The sequence below is a fragment of the Furipterus horrens genome, unplaced genomic scaffold (genome assembly GCF_987537825.1).
Source record: "Furipterus horrens unplaced genomic scaffold, mFurHor1.1.pri manual_scaffold_3, whole genome shotgun sequence".
Taxonomy (NCBI): Eukaryota; Metazoa; Chordata; class Mammalia; order Chiroptera; family Furipteridae; genus Furipterus; species Furipterus horrens.
Genome location: NW_028327173.1, coordinates 179098133 through 179117648, shown reverse-complemented (window position 1 = coordinate 179117648; position 19516 = coordinate 179098133). Strand labels below are relative to the sequence as shown.

The window sequence follows — 19516 nt, the reverse complement described above, 5'->3', positions numbered from 1 at the left end:
ACTCTTTATTCTGTAGTGATTTTTTTCTTATCTATGAATTTCCTCTCCTCCACATCACAAAATCTTACTGTTGCCATTGTCAAATTTTTTCTTTTCTCTTTTAAAGACTATTTAAAATTAAGTATTAGTAGAAACAATATTATGTGGTTTCTCCCTGTACTTGGTAAAGGTAGAATCAGCTTCTTTATCTATGGCTGTGTGGAGATTCTTTTCTGTTTCTTAACATGAATTTGCAAATTATACCATTTCCAGCTATGAGTTTAACCATTTAGTAAGTAGGTACCCTTCAGATTTTTTTCACTAACCTACCCCTTGAGGCAGAGATAGATAGTAGCTTGTCTCAGGTCTGGGAACTTCGTAGAGAATGTGAAATGTGTCTGAAAGCATGCATACTGTGCATTCTATGACATGACATAACTGTGTTTAATATAAAAATCATTATTTTCTCCACAATAACTGGACATGGTCATCTAACCCTGCACCTAAAAGTTCACAGATCCAAAATCATCCCTAGAGCTGTGAGTCTTCTCTTGCATTGGGAAGTAGAAGATCATTATCCAAGGAGTCCCTATAGGTTGTTAAGCAGAACAACTTCTGGAATTTCTCTCTTCTAGGTGATGGAAGAAGTGTCATGGGAATAGAAAGGCCAGGACCAAAGTTACAGGAAGGACTGGAATGGGGACAAAAAATGTGGGCAAGGGTGGGAATGATCTGCAGGCAAAGATGAACATGGGGACAGGAATTAAGACAGTCTGTGTCAAAATAGGACAGTCGTGTGGAAACCCAGTATGTTTAGACATGAAATAAATAATTATTTTAAATGAATAGTGATTCTTGCCAAGGAAGGTGGATTTTTATGAAAATAAGACTACTGTAAGAATTAGTGCCTGGGGAAGTGGTCTGGTTCCCATTCCTCAGCTGATTTTTCACTTCCTGTCAGGTTTTCATTTAGTCAACTCGGGTGGCTTTTCTTGGTATTTTACCACTTTTATCAAGACTCATGACACGTATGTCCCCCATTGCCAATTTTCTACTTTTCAACATTTCCTCTGACCCCTTCTTGCACTTGGCAGAAGATGTAAGAAACACTGTAAGTATGAAAGCAAGTGGTGTATTGCAAGTACTGATTCTCTTAGGCTAATGAAAAGAAAAAAATTACAGAAGAAAGTCAAGAAAAGAAGGGAAGGCAGGAGAAAGAATGGAATGGGGCTGTAGCGCATCTGTGCTTCAAGAGGAGAAAATGTACTTCAGTGCCAGTGGCGGGATGTACCAAGGGAAAACACCAGGACTGAGGGCATGTGGAGCTATGTTGTGACTTTTGGTTGAATGTGATGGATAAAACACATGCATCTATCTTTGCTCCCTAATGAAACTTCACAAAAATGTGAGTAAAAGATTTTTTTTTTTAAAGATATAAACCCACAAGTACAAAGAGACTGGCAGAGAAGACATCAGCAAATAAATACCAACAGATTTTTGGAAGGAGTAATTGGATAGAAGGATTAGCAGAAAGAGAAGAATAGAAAGATCCTGCAGCGAAGCCCACCATGGAGGCAAGACATTCTATCCAGAGGACCTGGGGTCTTGGCCACTGGGGACCCTGATACTGTGAAGGCTTGAGATGAGTCATGGGGCTGAATACTGGCTGAAAATCTTTCTAACGAGCATTTAGACCACCAGGTCAAATGCTGTCTTCTGTGCAGCTGAGTGACTATCTCTCCCCAGTGCTGGCAGAGAAACTGGACCAGAAGATTCTAAATGGCAGGATATCAGATGTGAGCAAGGACAGGAAACAGGCCCTGAACTGAGATGCCCTTCCACTCTCAGCTTCCTGAAGGCTGCCAGTCAGTCGTATTAGGACTCTTCTGCATTCCCTTCCCTATCCTGAAGAAGGAGATGGTTGGATTTTTCTCTAAGGAAACTGAAGTTTCAGAGAAAAGCCCCATAGACTATAATATTTGAGGGTGTCCCAATAAAAATGGCTTGTCCCTTCCTGATCACTGTATAGGGAAGTCCACCCAGGAACCAAAGCTTTTAATGCTGCATCTTTTTTTTTAAATCCTCGCCTGAGGATATGTGGATATGTTTATTGATGAGAGAGAGAGAAAGAGAGCAACATCAATGGGTTGCCCCCTGTATGCACCCTGACCAGGGATCTAACCCACAACCTTATGGTGTATGGGATGATGTTCCAAACAACCGAGCCACCTGGCCAGGGCTAGTACCTTACTCTTAAATAGGATTAGACAGTCAAAGGTCACAAGACATCTTAGAATTTACTCTAAGAATATATTTTACCAGTATTTTCTTAGAGAAATAAAAGAAGATATTACATTTATGAAAAGGAATAAGAAGCTTAAAAGAAAGAACAAAGAATAAGAAAGAGCTCTTAGAAATGAAAAATACAGCAAGTAAAATTTTAAAACTCAATAGGAGGATTATAAGAAAAGTTAATGAAATCACTCCAAATATAAAACAAACAAAATAATAATCAGGAGATGAAGAACAGGATAAAAGGGTTAAAATATATATAGACTATTCTGAGATGTCAAATATCTAACAGGAAGGCCAGAATATGCATTTTATATTTGAAAGGGCCCATTGAATCCCCAGTACAATAGATTCAAGATAGGACACTAAACCACATCACTGTGGGATTGCAGGAGACAAAAGAGAAAGAGAAGATCCTAAAGGCTTCTAGAGAGTAAGAGGTCTCACACAAAAGAAGAATCAGATTGCTTCAGTCTTCTTCACTGCAATAATTAATTATACTAGAGGTCAGAGAACATGGCCTTCAAAATTCTGAGAGAAATTAATTTCCAGCCTTAAATACCCATCCGAAGTATCAGTCAAGTATAAATATGGAATAGAGACACATTTATATTAGTAAAATCTCATAATATCTCATTTACTCTGTCTTAGAAAGCTAGTACAAAATCTGTCTCAACAAATGGAATACATCAAAAAAGAGAGCCCTGGCTGGTGCAGCTCAGTGAATTGAGTGCTGGCCTGTGAATTGGAAGGTCTTAGGTTCGATTCCCAGTCAGGGCACATGCCTGGGTTGCAGGCCAGATTCCCCAGTTGGGGGCGTGTGAGGGGCAGCTGCACGTTGATGTTTCTCTCTCTTTCACCCTTCTTCCCCCTCTCTAAAAATAAATAAATAAATACTCTTAAAAAAATTTTTTTTAATTTAAAGAAAGAAAGGAAGAAAGAGAGAGGAGGATATGAGACTCGGGAAACTGGAGGTGCAACAAGAGAGAGCTGCAGGGGGAAGTTCCAGGATGTCAGCGGTGTGTCAGGCCCAAAGAAAATGGAGCCTAGAAGGCAGTGGGGGCAGGAGGAGAAATGGGCCTGGTAAATTACCTCAAAGGTTGGACCATGTGAGGATTCATATGCAGAGAGATTTAATAATTGTGCAGATTTTGAAATGAACTATGATATGTACATGGAAAACTAAGCAAATAAAAATAAAGTGAGGCAATATTTAACTCCAGAAAACAAAAAAAATATACAAGAAAAGAAATGTAATCACACTATGACATTTGTCTCAAGAGTGGATAATACTTACATTCTCATAATGATCTAAACAGGTTAATGTTCAGATAAACAAAAAACAAAACTTTTTGGGGAGGTTAGAGGAAGAAAATGTGGAGATTATGGGTAGGGGTGGGGGTGGGGTAACCATGCTGTGTCCTCCTCTACTAGATTAGGAAGTAAATAGAAAATGTCTTAAAATGACAAATCAAGAAAGGGCCATATAAGCATTGTTAAAGAAAATAGAAGAAAAAGCAAAATGAGTTTGAAATGGTTGATTCTTAGGAGTCAGACACGGGGTGGAATCAGCATTGGGGAGCACCCAACTGCCAGTTTTTGTTATAGGACATCGTGTTTGACTTTTAAAACCATGTGCATGTCTTATTTTGATTAATTTTTTTTTAACCAAAGAATATTGTGGATAGTTATTTTCTCTCTCTCTCGCTCTCTTATAGCACAAAAGCAGGATCAGAATTTACTGAATGAACTCATTTCTCAAATGACAAGAGAATTTTCAAGATACTTTAACAACATGGTAAAGAGTCAATGCATTCATTCTTCTTTCTTTTATTAGAATGCTGCTATATAGGGACAGTGGTACTTAGCTGGTACCATTGGAGTTTTTAGGAAATCCACATTGATTAAGTTTAACCTTTTAATACCACTGTTTTGAAATTTTAGTCACAACGTACACATATCGTCGGCAGCCGTCCGTCTCGAGAGACGATGGTGTAGCTTCTTAAGAGTCTATCTGCACCGCCGAGAATGGCTGTGCAGTCCGACTCGGGAGTGACATGGTATCTGTCTCCCCCTGTGTTGAACGACATCTTGCGATGACGCTGAAGCTACAGAGCCTGGGCAGGGTAATATGGAGGGTCTGCTGTTGCCCATGCAGCAGACCCCCCCTCTCTTCGCAGCTGAAGGGTCCAAGGGAAAGACGGAGTCGATACAGCTTGGGTTCAGGTGCGCCGCAGGAGTTGCCGGTGTTGACTACAACGTCAAACCGCCTTAGGGACTCCGGCTCCGGATTTTCTGTCGGGGTTTACTCCCTTAGCCTTTCCCCTGAAGAGGTATGCCGCAAGGCAGCGGAGGTTTTTTGGAGTCAGAGTTTTCCTTCTCTGATGTACCCAGACTGGAAGATTGAACCAGCGACACTTAGCTCGCAGGCCGACGCTCAATCCACTGAGCTAAACCAGCCAGGGCACAACGTACACATATAGATATACACATATACATATATAAACAGAGAGAGAGAGACTCTAGAAGCAACTAACATGTAACTCTGGGAAAATCATTGGGCAGCCTCAGTTTCCTTATTCATAAGGTAGAGATTAGATTATGGTCTCTAAGGTTTTTTCAGATCTGTGTTTCTGGTCAATTCTTATGAAGACAAGTATAAGTTCAGTGGGCAGAAATTGCAGGACAGGGAGGGAGTGGATGAAATGGGAGCAAGTCAAGAGATATTTACTTTAAAATATTTATAACCAATAGTTAACGATGAACATCTTTGTGAAGTTGCTTAATAAAAAATGGAAACATCCTATTCTTTGAGATACACTGATATCAAAAGTAACTTTTAACATGTTATGGGTGTAGAGAAATATAAAGGGAAAAATTTTAAATAAGTATACTATATATACAATTCTATTTTCTTAATAAGATGCTGCTAGTGATGACTATACAATGAATAAAAATTATGTGATTTATAACAGTGTAATAACCATATAGATTCAGTCGAGAAAGTAGAAAATTCAGAGAAATCCACAAAGTAATGTTCTTTCACACCGAGAAATATTAAATCCCCTCTAAAAATCCTCAGCAAATTTCACTCTCCTCCTTCCCCCCTTTGCCAGGCGATTGTTCATATATCAACATATATTTTATTTCGTGAAGGCATCTCTACAATTTAACTTGGGGGGGGGTGTCCATCGACCTGCTTCCCACAGTCCATGAATAAATTTCCGTGAATCAGCTTTTGAATTTAGTATAAAGTGTTTCTATGAGAAGGTATCCACAGCCTCTGCTGATGGTTCAGGAATGGCCTACGACTCCTCTCTGAACGTGGTCCAGGTTATCTAACACATTGGTGTCCTGCTCATTGAACTCTGTAACATAACTGTGGATTTTGTGTTTGAGCAGGATAAAGTGAAGCAAGAATTAACACAATTACGAGATCAAGAAAGCCGTAAAATCAAAAGTCATTATGAAATTCTGAGGAACTTAGAAAATGAAATCTACGCACGTGACCTAAACGCAGAAGCAGTGCTCCTGGAAAATAAAAGATTAAAAGAAGTAAGTTCAAGAGCACTTCAATTTGCACAATGGTTTTGGTTGATTGTCTAGACCTGTAATAGTTATGAAAGAATAGCTCTTAAAAGTTTTAAAATGAAGGTTAAAGTACATACAGAAAACTGCTCAGATCATAAGTGTACACCTTAAGTAACACACTTGGGTAACCAGCACCCAGATCAAGAAACAAAGCATTAATGGTATCCAGATATCCCCTGTGTTGCTCCCCATCACTGACCTCCCCACAAGGGCAGCGCCATACTGACTTCTAACACTGTGGATTAGTTTTGTCTGTTTTCAAACAGTATATGTATGAAATGATACAGTACACTCTCTTGCTCAACACAGTGTTTGTGAGGTTCATCCTTATTGTTGAGTGCAGTTAAGGTTCATTCATTCTTAGTTCTATATAGTATTCTCTTGTATGACTATACTGCACTTTTTTTATGTACTGTTGGTGGGAGTTCAGAGAATTTCTAATGTGGGCTATTACAAATAGTGTTGCTATGAACACGCTAGTACATGATTTTTGGTGATCATATGTATATACTTCTGTTGGATATACACTCAAATGGTGTCATAGAGCCATATGGATGCATATCATCCATTTTTGTGCATAGTGCTCATCTCCCAAAGATGCTGCGGTACTTGACACTCTTAGCAGTTAATATATGAGGATACCAGGTGTTCCACATTCTCACCGAAACTTGGTCTTTTTCAATTTAACCATTATGGAGGGTGTGTAACACTGTCCCATTGTGGTGTTTATTTGCATTTCCCTGATGATTAATAAAGCATCTATTCATATGTTGTTGGTCACTTGTATACCCTTTTTGTGAAGTGCTTGTTCTTTTGACCATGTTAAAAATTAGGTTGTCTGTCTGGTTTGTACTGATTGCATTTTTTTTCCCAGTAAACCATAATGACCCCTAGGTCAGGAACCACACCAGTGTATCCCAAGTGTTTTGCACAGTCCCTCATATGTAAGAGAGATTTACTCCCATTTGATGGTCACAGTAACCTTATAATGTGGATAATGTATTCTGCTCCTTTTGTAGACGAAGAAACTGAAGCTCTACATTTTTTACTTGGAAAAAATAAAAGCAGTGCTACAACAATAAGACTCTAATTAAGGAGAAAGTTCCTTTACCTCTCTGGGTAATTGTTGTTATTAGTTCAATGGCAACAGTTTTCCAACCAATAGCATGTGTTTTTTGGTAGAATTAAAGTGGCATAAAATGTACTAATTTACTTTGGGAAAGTAAATGTGCTCCAGAGAGCCCAGGAACTATCATCAATAAAACACACACATGCAGCACATCGTGTTCTTTTAGCTCTTGAAAAACATTCATAAGAAATTCCATCTACTCACAGAAATATTCCACAACATTGTCTTCCAATCAAGATGATGTATATCATTCATTTAAAAATTTTAAAGCATATATTATTGATTATGTTGTTACAGTAGTCCCAATATTTTTTCCCTTTGCTCTCCTCCACACAGTACCCCCTTCCCTCCAGCAAATCCAACCCCCTTAGTTCATGTCCATGGGTCGTACACATAAGTTCTTCAGCTTCACCCTTTCCTATATTATTCTTAACTTCCCCCTATCTATTTTGTACCAACCAATTATGCTTCTTAATCCCTGCACCACTTCTCCATTCCTCCCCCTTCCCCCATCCAGCTGATAACCCTCCAAATGATCCCCATACTTATGATTCTGTTCCTATTCTGGATTGCTTAGTTGGATTTTGTTTTTATTTTTTAGATTCAGTTGTTGATAATTGTGAGTTCATTGTAATTTTAGTGTTCATAGTGTTGATTTTCTTGTCCTCAAATAAGTCCCTTTAACATTTCATATAATAATGGCTTGGTGATGATTAACTCCTTTAGCTTTACCTTGTCTGGGAAGCACTTTATCTGCCTTTTCTTTCTAAATGATAGCTTTGCTGGATAGAGTAGTCTTGGTTGTAGGTCCTTGCTTTTCATCACATTGAATACTTCTTGCCAGTCCCTTCTTGCCTGCAAATCATCTTCCGAGAAATCAGCTAATAGTCTTACAGGCACACCTTTGTAGGTAACTCTCTGCTTTTCTCTTGCTGCTTTTAAGATTCTCTCTTTATCTTGAACCTTTGGTGTTTGAATTATGATGTGTCTTGGTGTAGTCCTCTTTGGGCTTAGATTGTTTGGGACTCTCTGTGCTTCCTGGACTTGTATACCTATTTCTGTCACCAAATTAGGGACGTTTTCCTTCATTATTTTTTCACACAAGCTTTCAATTTCTTGCTCTTCCTTTTCTCCTTCTGGCACCCCTATGATTTGAATGTTGGCACATTTAAAGTTGTCCCAGAAGTTCCTAAGCCTCTCCTCATTTTTTTCAATTCTTATTTCCTCATTCTGTATTGGTTGACTGTTTTTTTCTTCCTTATGTTCCAAATCATTGATTTGAACCCCAGTTTCCTTCCTTTGCCACAGGTTTTGTGTGGATTTTCCTTCATTTCACTTAGCATAGCCTTTACTTCTTCCCTTATGCACATGCCATACTCAAGCATATCTGTCAAGCCTGTGAGCATCTTTATCACCATTGAACTCTGTGTTTGTTAGGTTGGCTATTTCCTCATCACTTAGTTCTCCCACTGGAACCTTGATCTGTTCCTCTTTTAGGCCATGCTTCTCTATCTCCTCATCTTGACAGGCTCCTGTGTTTGTTTGCCTCTGTGTCTTAGGTAGAGCTGTTGCACCTATTATGTTGTAAGGGGTGGAGCCTTAGGTATTTGTCAATATAGGCAACCCATTTCAGCACGTTGTGCTGCTGTATTTGGGGGAGGGGTTTGAGAGGAAACAATGCCATTTGCTTAGCACTCCCCCCTTTTCCAGGCACTTCTCCTGCTTCTGTATGAGACTGGTGCCTCTCTAGCTATGGTTCCCAGAGTGGGTGGGTCTGCAGATGTTCTAGGACCATGGGGGCCCTTTAAACAAGCAAACTCTACTGAGAGACCAGCAGTTTCTTCCTCCACCCCTACCCCCACTGGTTTGCACAGTCAGAAGCAATGAGGCTTGATTTTCCCCTGGCGCTAGAGCCATGAGTTGTGTAGTCTGGTCTGGTGCTGGGAGCACTCCCAAGGTGTCCCTCCCAGCTTTTAAAAATGTGTGACTGTGCTTTCCACAGGCCTGCTGCTTCTGCTACTACTGCAGCTGCCACTACACCATGTCCTCTCTGCCCCGGAGTCACCTCTCCTACCTGTCTGGATAAATATTTCTTCTTTATGTCCTTGTTTGTTGGAGTTCCATGAAGCTCAATTTTCTGGAACTTCTGGTTGTTTCTAGTTTTGAGGTAGTTGTGTTCCTTCTTCATTGTGGAGAGAGACTCAGCATGTCTGTCTAGGCCTCCATCTTGGCCAAAAGTATATTATTCATAAACATAATTGAAATTTTGTTGTTATTTTGGTAACGAGTGAGCAAATGAATGACTATGTGAAAGACATTCTAAAAGTTCCGCTCTTGGATCCAGTGCCCAATCCACTAATCCCCTGGATGACTTTGTGCCTTGATCTTATTCACTCACCACTCTCTGCTTTGCCTATTATATCCCTTCATTCAATAAACACTCTAAGCCCCCATTGAGTCCCACACCCTGGGGAAGGTGCAGTGAATACAGGGATGAGTAAGACACTGCCCCAAGCCCTTAGGAAGCTCACCATCTGGCTGAGGAGATGGCATATAAACAGATAATTACAATACAGTGTGTTAACACATTTATTTGAGTTATGGGAGGCCAGCTGAACTAGGCAAGTCTACAAACAGCGACCCATATTCAAAGAGGGACTGAAATGATGACTTGGACTTGACTTTGGTTTACTCTACTATCTGCCAACAAGCCATGTGAAGACTAACACAAAGTCAAGGCTGCATGAGTAGACCCTGTACCATGTGCTTAAAAACAGTTCTGTCATCTCCTTCTATGGTACTGGACACTATTGCTTAGATATGTATCAGTAGTTTCTAGTAGCTACTTGCAATTGAACAAGTGACAAGTTTATATCCCAAAGCCCATACTTTATGAGTTTCCAGAGACTTGAGAGTTCCTGAGTATTGAGGTGGTCAGAACAGAAAGCCATGACTTTAGTATCCAAACCACTTCTACCACGGTCACCCAACCCGATGAAGCATTTGACTTGAGCGAGTGATTTTGTGGGTCTTCTGACTCAGTAAACCCTATTTCTGAGGTCTGATGTGAAGCTCCTCCAGTCATGAAGCATTGCTGCCGGTGACAATCACTGTACATTGTGTGTGTGTTGGTATGCATGCACACACACACATGCACATGTGACACATTTAAGCAGACTACCTTTCAATTCCTTTTTATGTAAAATTATATTCAGATGCTGTGTTTATTTGAGTGCTGAAATGCTTGCTAGAAAGTAGTCCCCTCTATCTCACTCACTAGACTGTAGTCTTGACAGGGGCTGTGTTCGCCACTGTTACCCCTGTACCCGGAACAGTTGGTGGCACAGAGGAGGAACCAATGAATGTTTGCTCAGTAACTGCACGGATAACTAATCTATTGGTAACCAAACTGCATAAAGCATTTACCTGCCTTTGATTTCCAGTATATTGCATACCTGAAGAACAAGACAGAGCAATATGCTCAGGAAGAAGAAGCCCTCATGTACATCTCAAGTGACCTGTCTTGGCACCTGATAGCTCATCACTGTAAGTAAGATGTCATCGGTGATCTTTACCTATAACAGATAGAGTTTTTGTTTTGTTTAAATCAATTTTAAGTCAAATTGTACTGATTTGCATACAAGAAAATGCACACATCTTAAGTTCAATGAGTTTTGATAAATGTGCGTTCCACTGTAGCCGCTTCCACTCCAAACAAGATAGAGAACATTTTCATCCCTGAAAAATGTCCCTTGTGTCCCTTTGGAGTAGTGTCCTAACCTACCTCCAGTTCTTGGAAACCATCGATCTGTTTTCTGTCACTAAGGGTTGGATGTAAATGGAAGGATGGAATCTGCACACTTTTGTGCCTCGCTTTTTTCTCTCAGCCAGCTGTTTTGAAGAACCATCCATGTCGTTGCACGCACCATTGCCTTGCTCCTTTTTGCAGCTGTATTCTGCTACATGGATGAACCATATATTACTTATCCATTCACCAGTTGAAGGGCATTTGCATTATTTTCAGTCTGGGGTTACTGTTTGTTTACAAGTGTTTTTATGAATATTTGTTTTTATTTCTTTTGGGTAAATACCAAAGAGTGGAATTGCTGGGTTATATGGTTATGTATGTTTAACTTGGTAAGAAACTGCCAAACAGCTTGCCAAAGTGGTTTTACAAATTTATCATCCCACCAGCTATGGGGTACTCCACATCCTCACCCACGCTTAACACTTAAAATTGTTAACATTTTGGCCATTTTAGTAGGTATATAATGATATTACATTGTGATTTTAATTTGCAGTTTTCATGATGACTAATGATGTCTGGCATCTTTTCATGTGCGCTGGCCACTTGTATATCACCTCTTGAGAACCATCTTGAACCAGTGATCTATTGCAGCATAACAAATATTACAAATCATTGACTTTGCTCACAAATTGCCACTTTGGTCAGAGCTTGGTGAAGACAACCTGGGTCTGCTCCACAAAGCATCAGCTAGAGCAATTTGATATCTGGGGGTAATTCAGCAGCTGGGGCCTGGAATCATGGGGAGACCCACTCACTCACAGGTCTGATGCTGTCCCAGTTTCTGCTTGTTTGCAATGGGAGGGCGAGTCCAATCTAGTTCTGCTGTCATTTTGGAACTAGAAATTTTTACATAAAAACAATGTTTGAAAAACAAGCAAATAGCACTACTTTTATTAAAATGTTCGAATTGTTTTAGTAATCTCTACATTTTGAAAATCTTTATTTTAGCACGATATTTGGATCTGTGGGCTGAATTTCAGATTACTGTCAAGGTGAGTTTTCTGTGTTACCTCCATAAGTATTACACTAGGGAACACAATTTTCGTTGAGTTAGGTCTAACACTTGTTTTTAACTAACTTTTTGCATCTGAATCCAAAAATCATGCCAGTTTTTCTCTATCACATCAACTTTTTAAGGTACAGGATACTCTCCCTTTGTCCCAAAAATCATACAAATTGTACATACAAAGGAAAATAAAGAAATAATGCTCTGAATATACTGTTTACTTAGAGTTATTTTATTCATATAAAGGTTATATATTGTTACTGTAAGTCAAATTATGTACAAGTAGTAAAGTTCTGCTACCAAACATACATATTAAGGTATTTTATCTTTTCAAACTACAGGCTAGGAAATGCCAAAATGAGATACTTGAAATAGTCTCCTTCAGTTGGCAAAGCTTTAACAAATTGCTTCATGAGACCCAGTTTTATGTGCAGAGGTGGGAATATAATGTTCTTTCTCTCAACAAGTGGCTCGCGTAGAATGTTTGGATCACCAGGTTTGAGGTTAGATCTTGGAGGATAATTCGACTCCACCCAATGCTTCTTACGAGCTCTGCTGTCCCACATACACAGAAAACAGGGATACTCGGTGTATCCATATTGCTGACCAAGAAGGAAGCGGACCATTTTAAGGTCAACACAGATGATCCAATTGTGCTTGTGATATAGCAACAGATCAATGACTGTCTTTATGTCTTCATATCCTTCACACACAAAAAAACTGAATGGTCAATTGGAACTGCACCAAATAAATTGCCATTGTGGAAGAGGACACACTTCAAGCTCCGTCAAGCTCCGCTCTGAGCTATCAATGAATAGTGACCACTCAGTTGCGTTATAGCTTGGAATTCCCAATTCCTCCATTAAACCATGTATGTTATGGCAATACACAAAGCCACTGTCACTTCGAAAGTGCCACAGAAATACACTTTCTCTTGATCGAAAGTAGGATGCCTTCGCTCCTTTTTCAAGCAAGTTTTTCTCATGCAGTCTTGATGCTAGGAGTTCTGAAGCCTTTTTGGATAGTCTCAAATCTTGTGCCAAATCATTCAACTCATACTGATCAAATCCCTTATGAACTGAGTCATCTTCAATTTCAAAATCGTCATCATTGCTGTCACTTGGTTCTTCACCATAGTCCTGTTTTTCGAAAGAGGGTAGTTCAATGAAAACTGGCACTGTGATTTCAGTTGAATGAGACACTGGGTGTATAGCTGATGGTAGACTAGGATACTCTGTTTTACATTTCTTTTTCTTGTTTTATCCTGATGTTTTCACTATACAAAAGTAGCAGTCACTTGAATGATCTCTGGGCTCTCGCCAAACCACAGGTACACCAAATGGCAATTTATCACGTGCTCCCTTCATTCACATCCATAAACTCTTGACACACTGCTTGCACACCTTGTGAGGGGCCCAAGACTTATCTTGATCATCAAGCTTTACTTTAAAATATGCAAAATAGGCTTGCCTGACAAAATGTGCTGATGTTTGTCCTTAGACTGGGAATGGCGAAATTGCCACAGATAGAACAAAACAAATCAGGGTTGTTTAGGCAGTTACAACAAGAAAGAGCAGAGGCAGATATGATCTGAAGGAAAGAAAATAAGTACATATATAAATTTAAAAAAATAAATTCTGCTGACTCCTTGTCTGCAGACGAGAACTCGGACGACACTTCAGAATACGATTCACTTTCTAGAGCAGCACACAACCTCTCACCACAGTGTCTCATGTGTAACTGAACAGCCTAGACAAGTATGAACCTGTCGCTGGTCTCCAAGGTCATCCTCCACCCCTCCCCAGTCAAGGGAGTTTTGCTCTCATCCAATAGGAGAGCACTAGTGCTTCCCTTGATCCAGGCTTGATCCAGCCTAGAGTGGTTGCAATAAATAAACTGTAGAGAAAAAACTTGACGTGATAGAAGAAAATTAACTGCCGTTTTGAAATCAGCATGTCTATTTAAGTCTAAAACAGCTGAAAAATCAAATTCAACAGGAATTATGTTAAATATTGTTCCCCTGTGTTATATTTATAAGAATATTTACCTACCTAACAAATGTGTGTGTGCATGTGTACTCATAAAGTAGGAGGTTGGGATTACTGGGGAGTCACAGAGCTAGTGTGACCATCACATCCTAAATGTGTCCTTTAGGCCAAATGTCACTAAGCAATTTTAATCCTTTTAGAAACTGTCTTCCCACTATACCACATCAATTAAAGTAGGCATGTCATTTTTTTTTTTTTTTTTTTACCAGCTCAGTTTGAACATGTGGTTTTAGGACAGTCATCAGTGCTGCTCTCCATCCACCCTGAGTTTTACCAGCCATGCAACATGCCCATGCCACCCCCTTTAGGGGCATGTGGGTTTCTGTTTAAATCCTGGCTCTGCCACTTCCGAAGTATGGAACATGTAACATGATCCTTGTTTAATCCTTAAAACACTGGATAAGGGAAATGTTAGTATTGCCTTTTCAGGTGAAGCTACTGAAGCTCTGAGATCTTAAGTAATTTGCCTGAGACCAGTTAGTGAACTTACAGGATTTAAAACTCAGATCCAGCCCAATTCCAAATTCCTCTCTCTTAAACTTTAAGTCACGCTAAATCTCCTCTGCAATTTTGTGCTGCTCTGAGGTTGAGCAGTTAAAAATTTGAGTTCATGCACAGATACAAACAAGAGACTTGTGGTTGGGATGGGGGTGGGGGAGGTGTGAGAGGTGAAATGGAGGGAAGGGTCAAACGGTACACACTTCGTTGTAAAATAAATCAGGGGGATATAACGTTCAACATGGTGACTATAGTTAATAAGAATGTATTGTATATATTTGAAAGTTCTTGAGATAGATCGTTAAAGTCTTCATCGCAAGAAAAAGTTCTGTATGTGTGGTGGCAATGTTAACTAGATTTATTGTGGTAATCACTCACAGTACATACACATATCAAATTATGTTGTACACCTGAAACCAATGTAAGTGCCGCATGTCAATTAGAGCTCATTAAAAAAATTAATCATTGAAAACAAATTTTTAGTTCAGTGAACAATTTATTAAATTTCATTTACTAATCCAGTTTTCTAAGCTCTTTTACAGAACTTTGTGAATTTGTTGTATATACACATTCACTGGACAGAATGTTTATTTTATTGCAGTTTGTATTTACACACCCCAAAATGCTTTTTTTTAAAAAAGGGATTTGTACGCGATAGTGTAGAGACCTTGCAAGAAATAAAAAATCTAATAGACAAGCTGCGTGAAAGAGATGAAAAAATTGAGCATATCAGTATTTGGTTACAAGGGAATCTTGAGGAGTTGCGTTTGATATCCATTGTGGACTTGCCTGGTAAGTAACATCTCAAGAACTTTGGGTAACAAAGAACGTCCTGTTCTTTTACTATAGCTGGTGACATCAAAAAAGCCACCACCCCACACCCCCAAATAAGAGTGTCTACTAAATAACTTAGCTGTCTCCAGTAAACGATCCCTAATCGTGTCACAAATGTTCAAGTGCACACTGATTCTCATTTGTGGGGTCGAGCGTGGGGGTGTAATGGTGTTGGACAAATCTCCCTTCTACCTAAGTGTGTTTTCTAAATAACTGAATCTCAACTTCTGATTTTTTAAAACTCTTATTTTAAACACTTTCCAAAGCAGTCTTTTTAAACTCTCTTACACATTTCCCTGTTTTCTTAAACAAAAGATATTGAACATCATTTTACCTTTTCTTCCCGGAGTAAGGTTAGCATTGAAAACAGTAAGTATTGCCTTCTCTGAAAACCCAGTGTTACCTCCTGGGGCTTCTGAGATGTTAATACAACCTATACAACAGGACTGGATGCCTCCTGTGCCAGCAGCCAGGTCTCTCCAGAGGAATAGCAAGCTCATCCTTAATTCCCATCATAATGTCTCATTAGAGCTCTGTCCAGACTAGGGCAGCAGTGGGAAATGGAGGTGAGCCCTTGCACAGGTACAGCCCAGCATCCCAGGGGTGGAATCCCTCAGTAAGGTGGGGGATGGCGGAGGTAGAGAAGGCTAGGGAGAAGGCAGGAACATAGAGTGCAGGGGGAAGGGGTGTTGAAAGAGAAAAATGTCAGTTTATTAGAGGTTATTAAGGCTTCATTTTAAAGAATGTCATCATTAGGTAAGTCATTATAAAGGTGGGTTGAAGAAAGTAAACTGAAATATAATAAAAGTGAGAAAAGGTGATAGAATTAAAAACATTTCAATGTTTGGTAAAAAGTAAAATAAAATAAACCATGTTCTGAGGGTATGACTGGCAGAAGAAATAATGTTTTTGAAGCCAATGTAGAATTTTGTGGGTAAGCTCCCTCTTGTCAGCCAAAAAGCGATTTTGATGTTTCTGCCGGTGCCTGGTGATACTACGTATAATACGTAATGGGCCCTGGTGGGCCTTGCTTCACTTTGCATTTTCTTTGCAAGGCCAGGCCACCCCCAGCAACCGTAGATGCGGAGAATTTTAAGAGCTAACTCATCTCTCAGTGTCAATTGCACTGTTTTCACATGAGCGAGTCTTCCATTTTGTCTGAAGCCTGATGGACTCTTTGTCCTGGAGCAAACTTAGACTTTATTGAAGAGCCAAGCCCACTGAACAACTGATATCACATTCTCCTTTTCATGTATTTTGAGAACTGTCTTCTTGATAACCTTTGGAAAATGGAGAATTGCAGTGTGTGGAAATAAAGGAAGTCCACCCAAAAGAGAACAAGCAGAGGCATTAGGTGTGGGATAGCAAGGCAGTCAGTCATCATCGCTTGCAACTGGCTGAGATTCAGAGGCAGACAGGGCAATGAGAAGGGTTTGTTATGGAACCAAAAGGGAAGGCTTCGGGTGTGCACTGATGGGGGCCGGTGACCTGGGGAAGCTGGCGGCAGGCTGACTGGAAGCAGAAAATCCTGTGAGATCTGGCCCATTAGTGGGCATATTTGCCTTTCTCTGGTTGGTCCTGTTTTTAGGTTCCACCCATGTTTCACTATTAACTCTAAACTGCATTCAACAAGTATTTATTGAATGCCTATTCTGTACCAAGTATTATATCAGGCTGTAGGGTTACAATAGTGAATGTAAACAGATCTAGTCCCTGCCCAAATGGAAATGACAGCCAGGTTCAGACGTTGGCAAACGTTAAAGCGCCAGACCGTATTTTTGGCTTTTAGCAGCCCTTCAAGGTCTCTGTAGCAACTACTCAGCTGTGCCCTGGTAGCAGAATTACACCTCAGGTGTAGTCTATCCACCCCTGTATAGTCGGAGAATCAGGTATTATGCAAGTGTGTGTAAAATGTCAGTGTCATGAGTGTTCTGAAGGTGGGCATAGAAGTTAAGGATCTAAAAGGGAGATTTGGCCCAGTTAAGGAATCGGAAGAGGTCTCTGAAGAACTAGAAATGGAGCTGGGACCTGAAAGCAAATTTCTGCTTCCCGAGCTCTGCTTATTTCTGCTCCTGGAGCACTGGCACCAAGTGGGCTCAAATCTCATGCTTTCCTGCTCACGTGTTATTTAACCTCTGCTCCTGTTTCCCTGGTTGTAAAATATAAATGATAACAGCAATAATATAGCATTAAACCTTTATTAGGCTCTCATCGGACCCCTGGAATCTCCCGCCTTCCTTACACCTCAGCCTTGACCTCTTGAATGACTTGGCCATCTCCGAGCCACCTGTAATGTCCTAGCTTTTGAACGTTCTCCATGAATGGCTTCTCTCACAGATGGACTTCTGGAGAAGCCCTTGATCTCTTCCAGCTCAACAGCTCTGCCCTGCCCCCTTCTGGAAACACTATGTTACTGCAGCCCTGCAGGTCCTAACCCTCTTCTTCAGAAACACTGCGCCAGTTTCATTAACATATTAAGCACCTTTGAATCTGACTCTAGAGCAAATGCTGCCCTTAAAGTTGAATGACACACAGTCTCTAATCTTCAAAGTGCACATACTGTGAGAATGAGACAAGAGGTGATTAGAATCCAGTGGACTCCTTCTAAATGAGTGGCTCTGGGGGAGGGTAAAGAGGGACATCTCTGTCCTTTTGGGTGCTGGGAATACACAGGCATGTCTTCCCAAAGGAGCAGCCCCCATAACCTGGCCAAGAACTGCAACAGCTTGGCTGAATGTAAATCTCCTGGGGGGGGACCAATTGGCAAGAGTGGGATTAGCTAGTCCGAACATGAAGTGCCAAACTTCATCCTGAAAACTGAGAGCCTCCCTTTTTGCCTTAATATTCTTCCTCATAAACAAGAGGTAAGTTAATTCTTAGTGTATACCTAAACAAGAGTAACTAGTAGTTTTTTTTGAAAGTATTAAATATTAAAAAGAATTATTTTAAAATTACAAAAGCCCTTAAATTTATACTATACACTATATACCATTTACTATAATTTAGGTTGCAGATAAACAATTTGTGTACTAACCAAATATCTTAACTTGGTATCTGCTCTCCAGAGACTTTTCAGGCCGAGGTATTTTAAAAGATGAAATAATTCATAAACTGTTACTTTTTATTATTGTGATGAAAAAGGACTTGATACAATTATCTGTATTTTGAGCATTTCATTCTGGAAAAGAACAGTTATAATCAAGCAGAATCAAAATTTCACTAAGAAAATTGTGAAAGTCTCTTGGGAAAATTAAGATCTTAATTAGGAAGAGTTCGCAAACATTAGAATCACCTGAAGGTTTTAAAAATCCTTCTTTTTGGCCTACACCCCAGACCAATTCAGCATGACCCACGCACCTCTTTAGAAATCTCTCCAGCTGGCTTCAATGTACAGTCGTCTTGCAAACTAATGGCTTTAGACAAATATGTAACAATGTAACTTAAATTGATCAATTGATCCAAATTAACGAAGAAAATATTTTGACTTAAATTACCTATCCAGCATGGGTTAGCAAAATAATTACTATAGCAGTGAGAACTGTAATATGCTACAAGGACCTAAGTGAAAACAAAGTTGAGCCAGGACAAGGGTAGTTTTTGTCTATTTTTAATAACTACACTTAAACAAGTTATTTAGTAATATTAGCAACCACAGTTGCTATGAATTATTCATCTTGTTCTTGAGAATGCAAATGAAAAATGCAGGTATGTATTAAGTATTCCTGAAATTCTTTGCATTTGAGGACTTGTAATCATAATTACTTGTATGATTTCTCCTTCTGCACACACATTTTTCTCCTAGAATAGGACATCACTTAAAAATGTCTCCAAATGTAGCGGGACAAAAATAGTCCTGGTAATTGGATACATGGCCCACCAGGCAGGCCTCCCATTTCGAATGTACACTGTCCAGTTCAGGGATCTGTGGGCAACTTAGGATTTTAATGAACACTATTAATAACCACCCAAACCTGTATAAGACATATATACAGAATTTTTCATTTTATTTTTATTCCTACAGAAAAGAAGAACAAAGAAAGACACATCAAAAAAGCCTCTTTCCCAATGGCTAGATGTACTGTGAAAAATACATTAACAAAATAATTTCAAGGATACAACTGCTGTGAATTCAAAAGGCATAATGAAAACTACAGAAAAAGTGAGTACACTTTTTCCACAGTTTGCAACTGTCAATGGAAGTCTTAAAGTTTGAGATTTAACGAATTTGTGTAACCCCACCAATAGCAGAATCAGTATAAATAACCTCCTCAACAATACAAAAGAGCAAACATGGTCAGATTATCAGGTTAGGCACTAAAAATCTTATTTCT

General features: G+C 39.6%; 1 protein-coding gene across 1 annotated transcript in view; it reads left to right on the top strand.

Moving 5' to 3' along the window:
* The window catches only part of CCDC175 (coiled-coil domain containing 175), a 58744-nt gene that overhangs the window by 38732 nt on the left and 496 nt on the right, over positions 1 to 19516 (top strand). Inside the window, exons 15-21 of the mRNA XM_090270941.1 lie at positions 3990 to 4069; positions 5674 to 5826; positions 10435 to 10537; positions 11748 to 11791; positions 14993 to 15116; positions 17859 to 17893; positions 19212 to 19344. Coding sequence (XP_090127067.1) covers positions 3990 to 4069; positions 5674 to 5826; positions 10435 to 10537; positions 11748 to 11791; positions 14993 to 15116; positions 17859 to 17893; positions 19212 to 19289 — 617 coding nt within the window. The 3' untranslated portion in view covers positions 19290 to 19344. The remainder of the gene's footprint in view (positions 1 to 3989; positions 4070 to 5673; positions 5827 to 10434; positions 10538 to 11747; positions 11792 to 14992; positions 15117 to 17858; positions 17894 to 19211; positions 19345 to 19516) is intronic.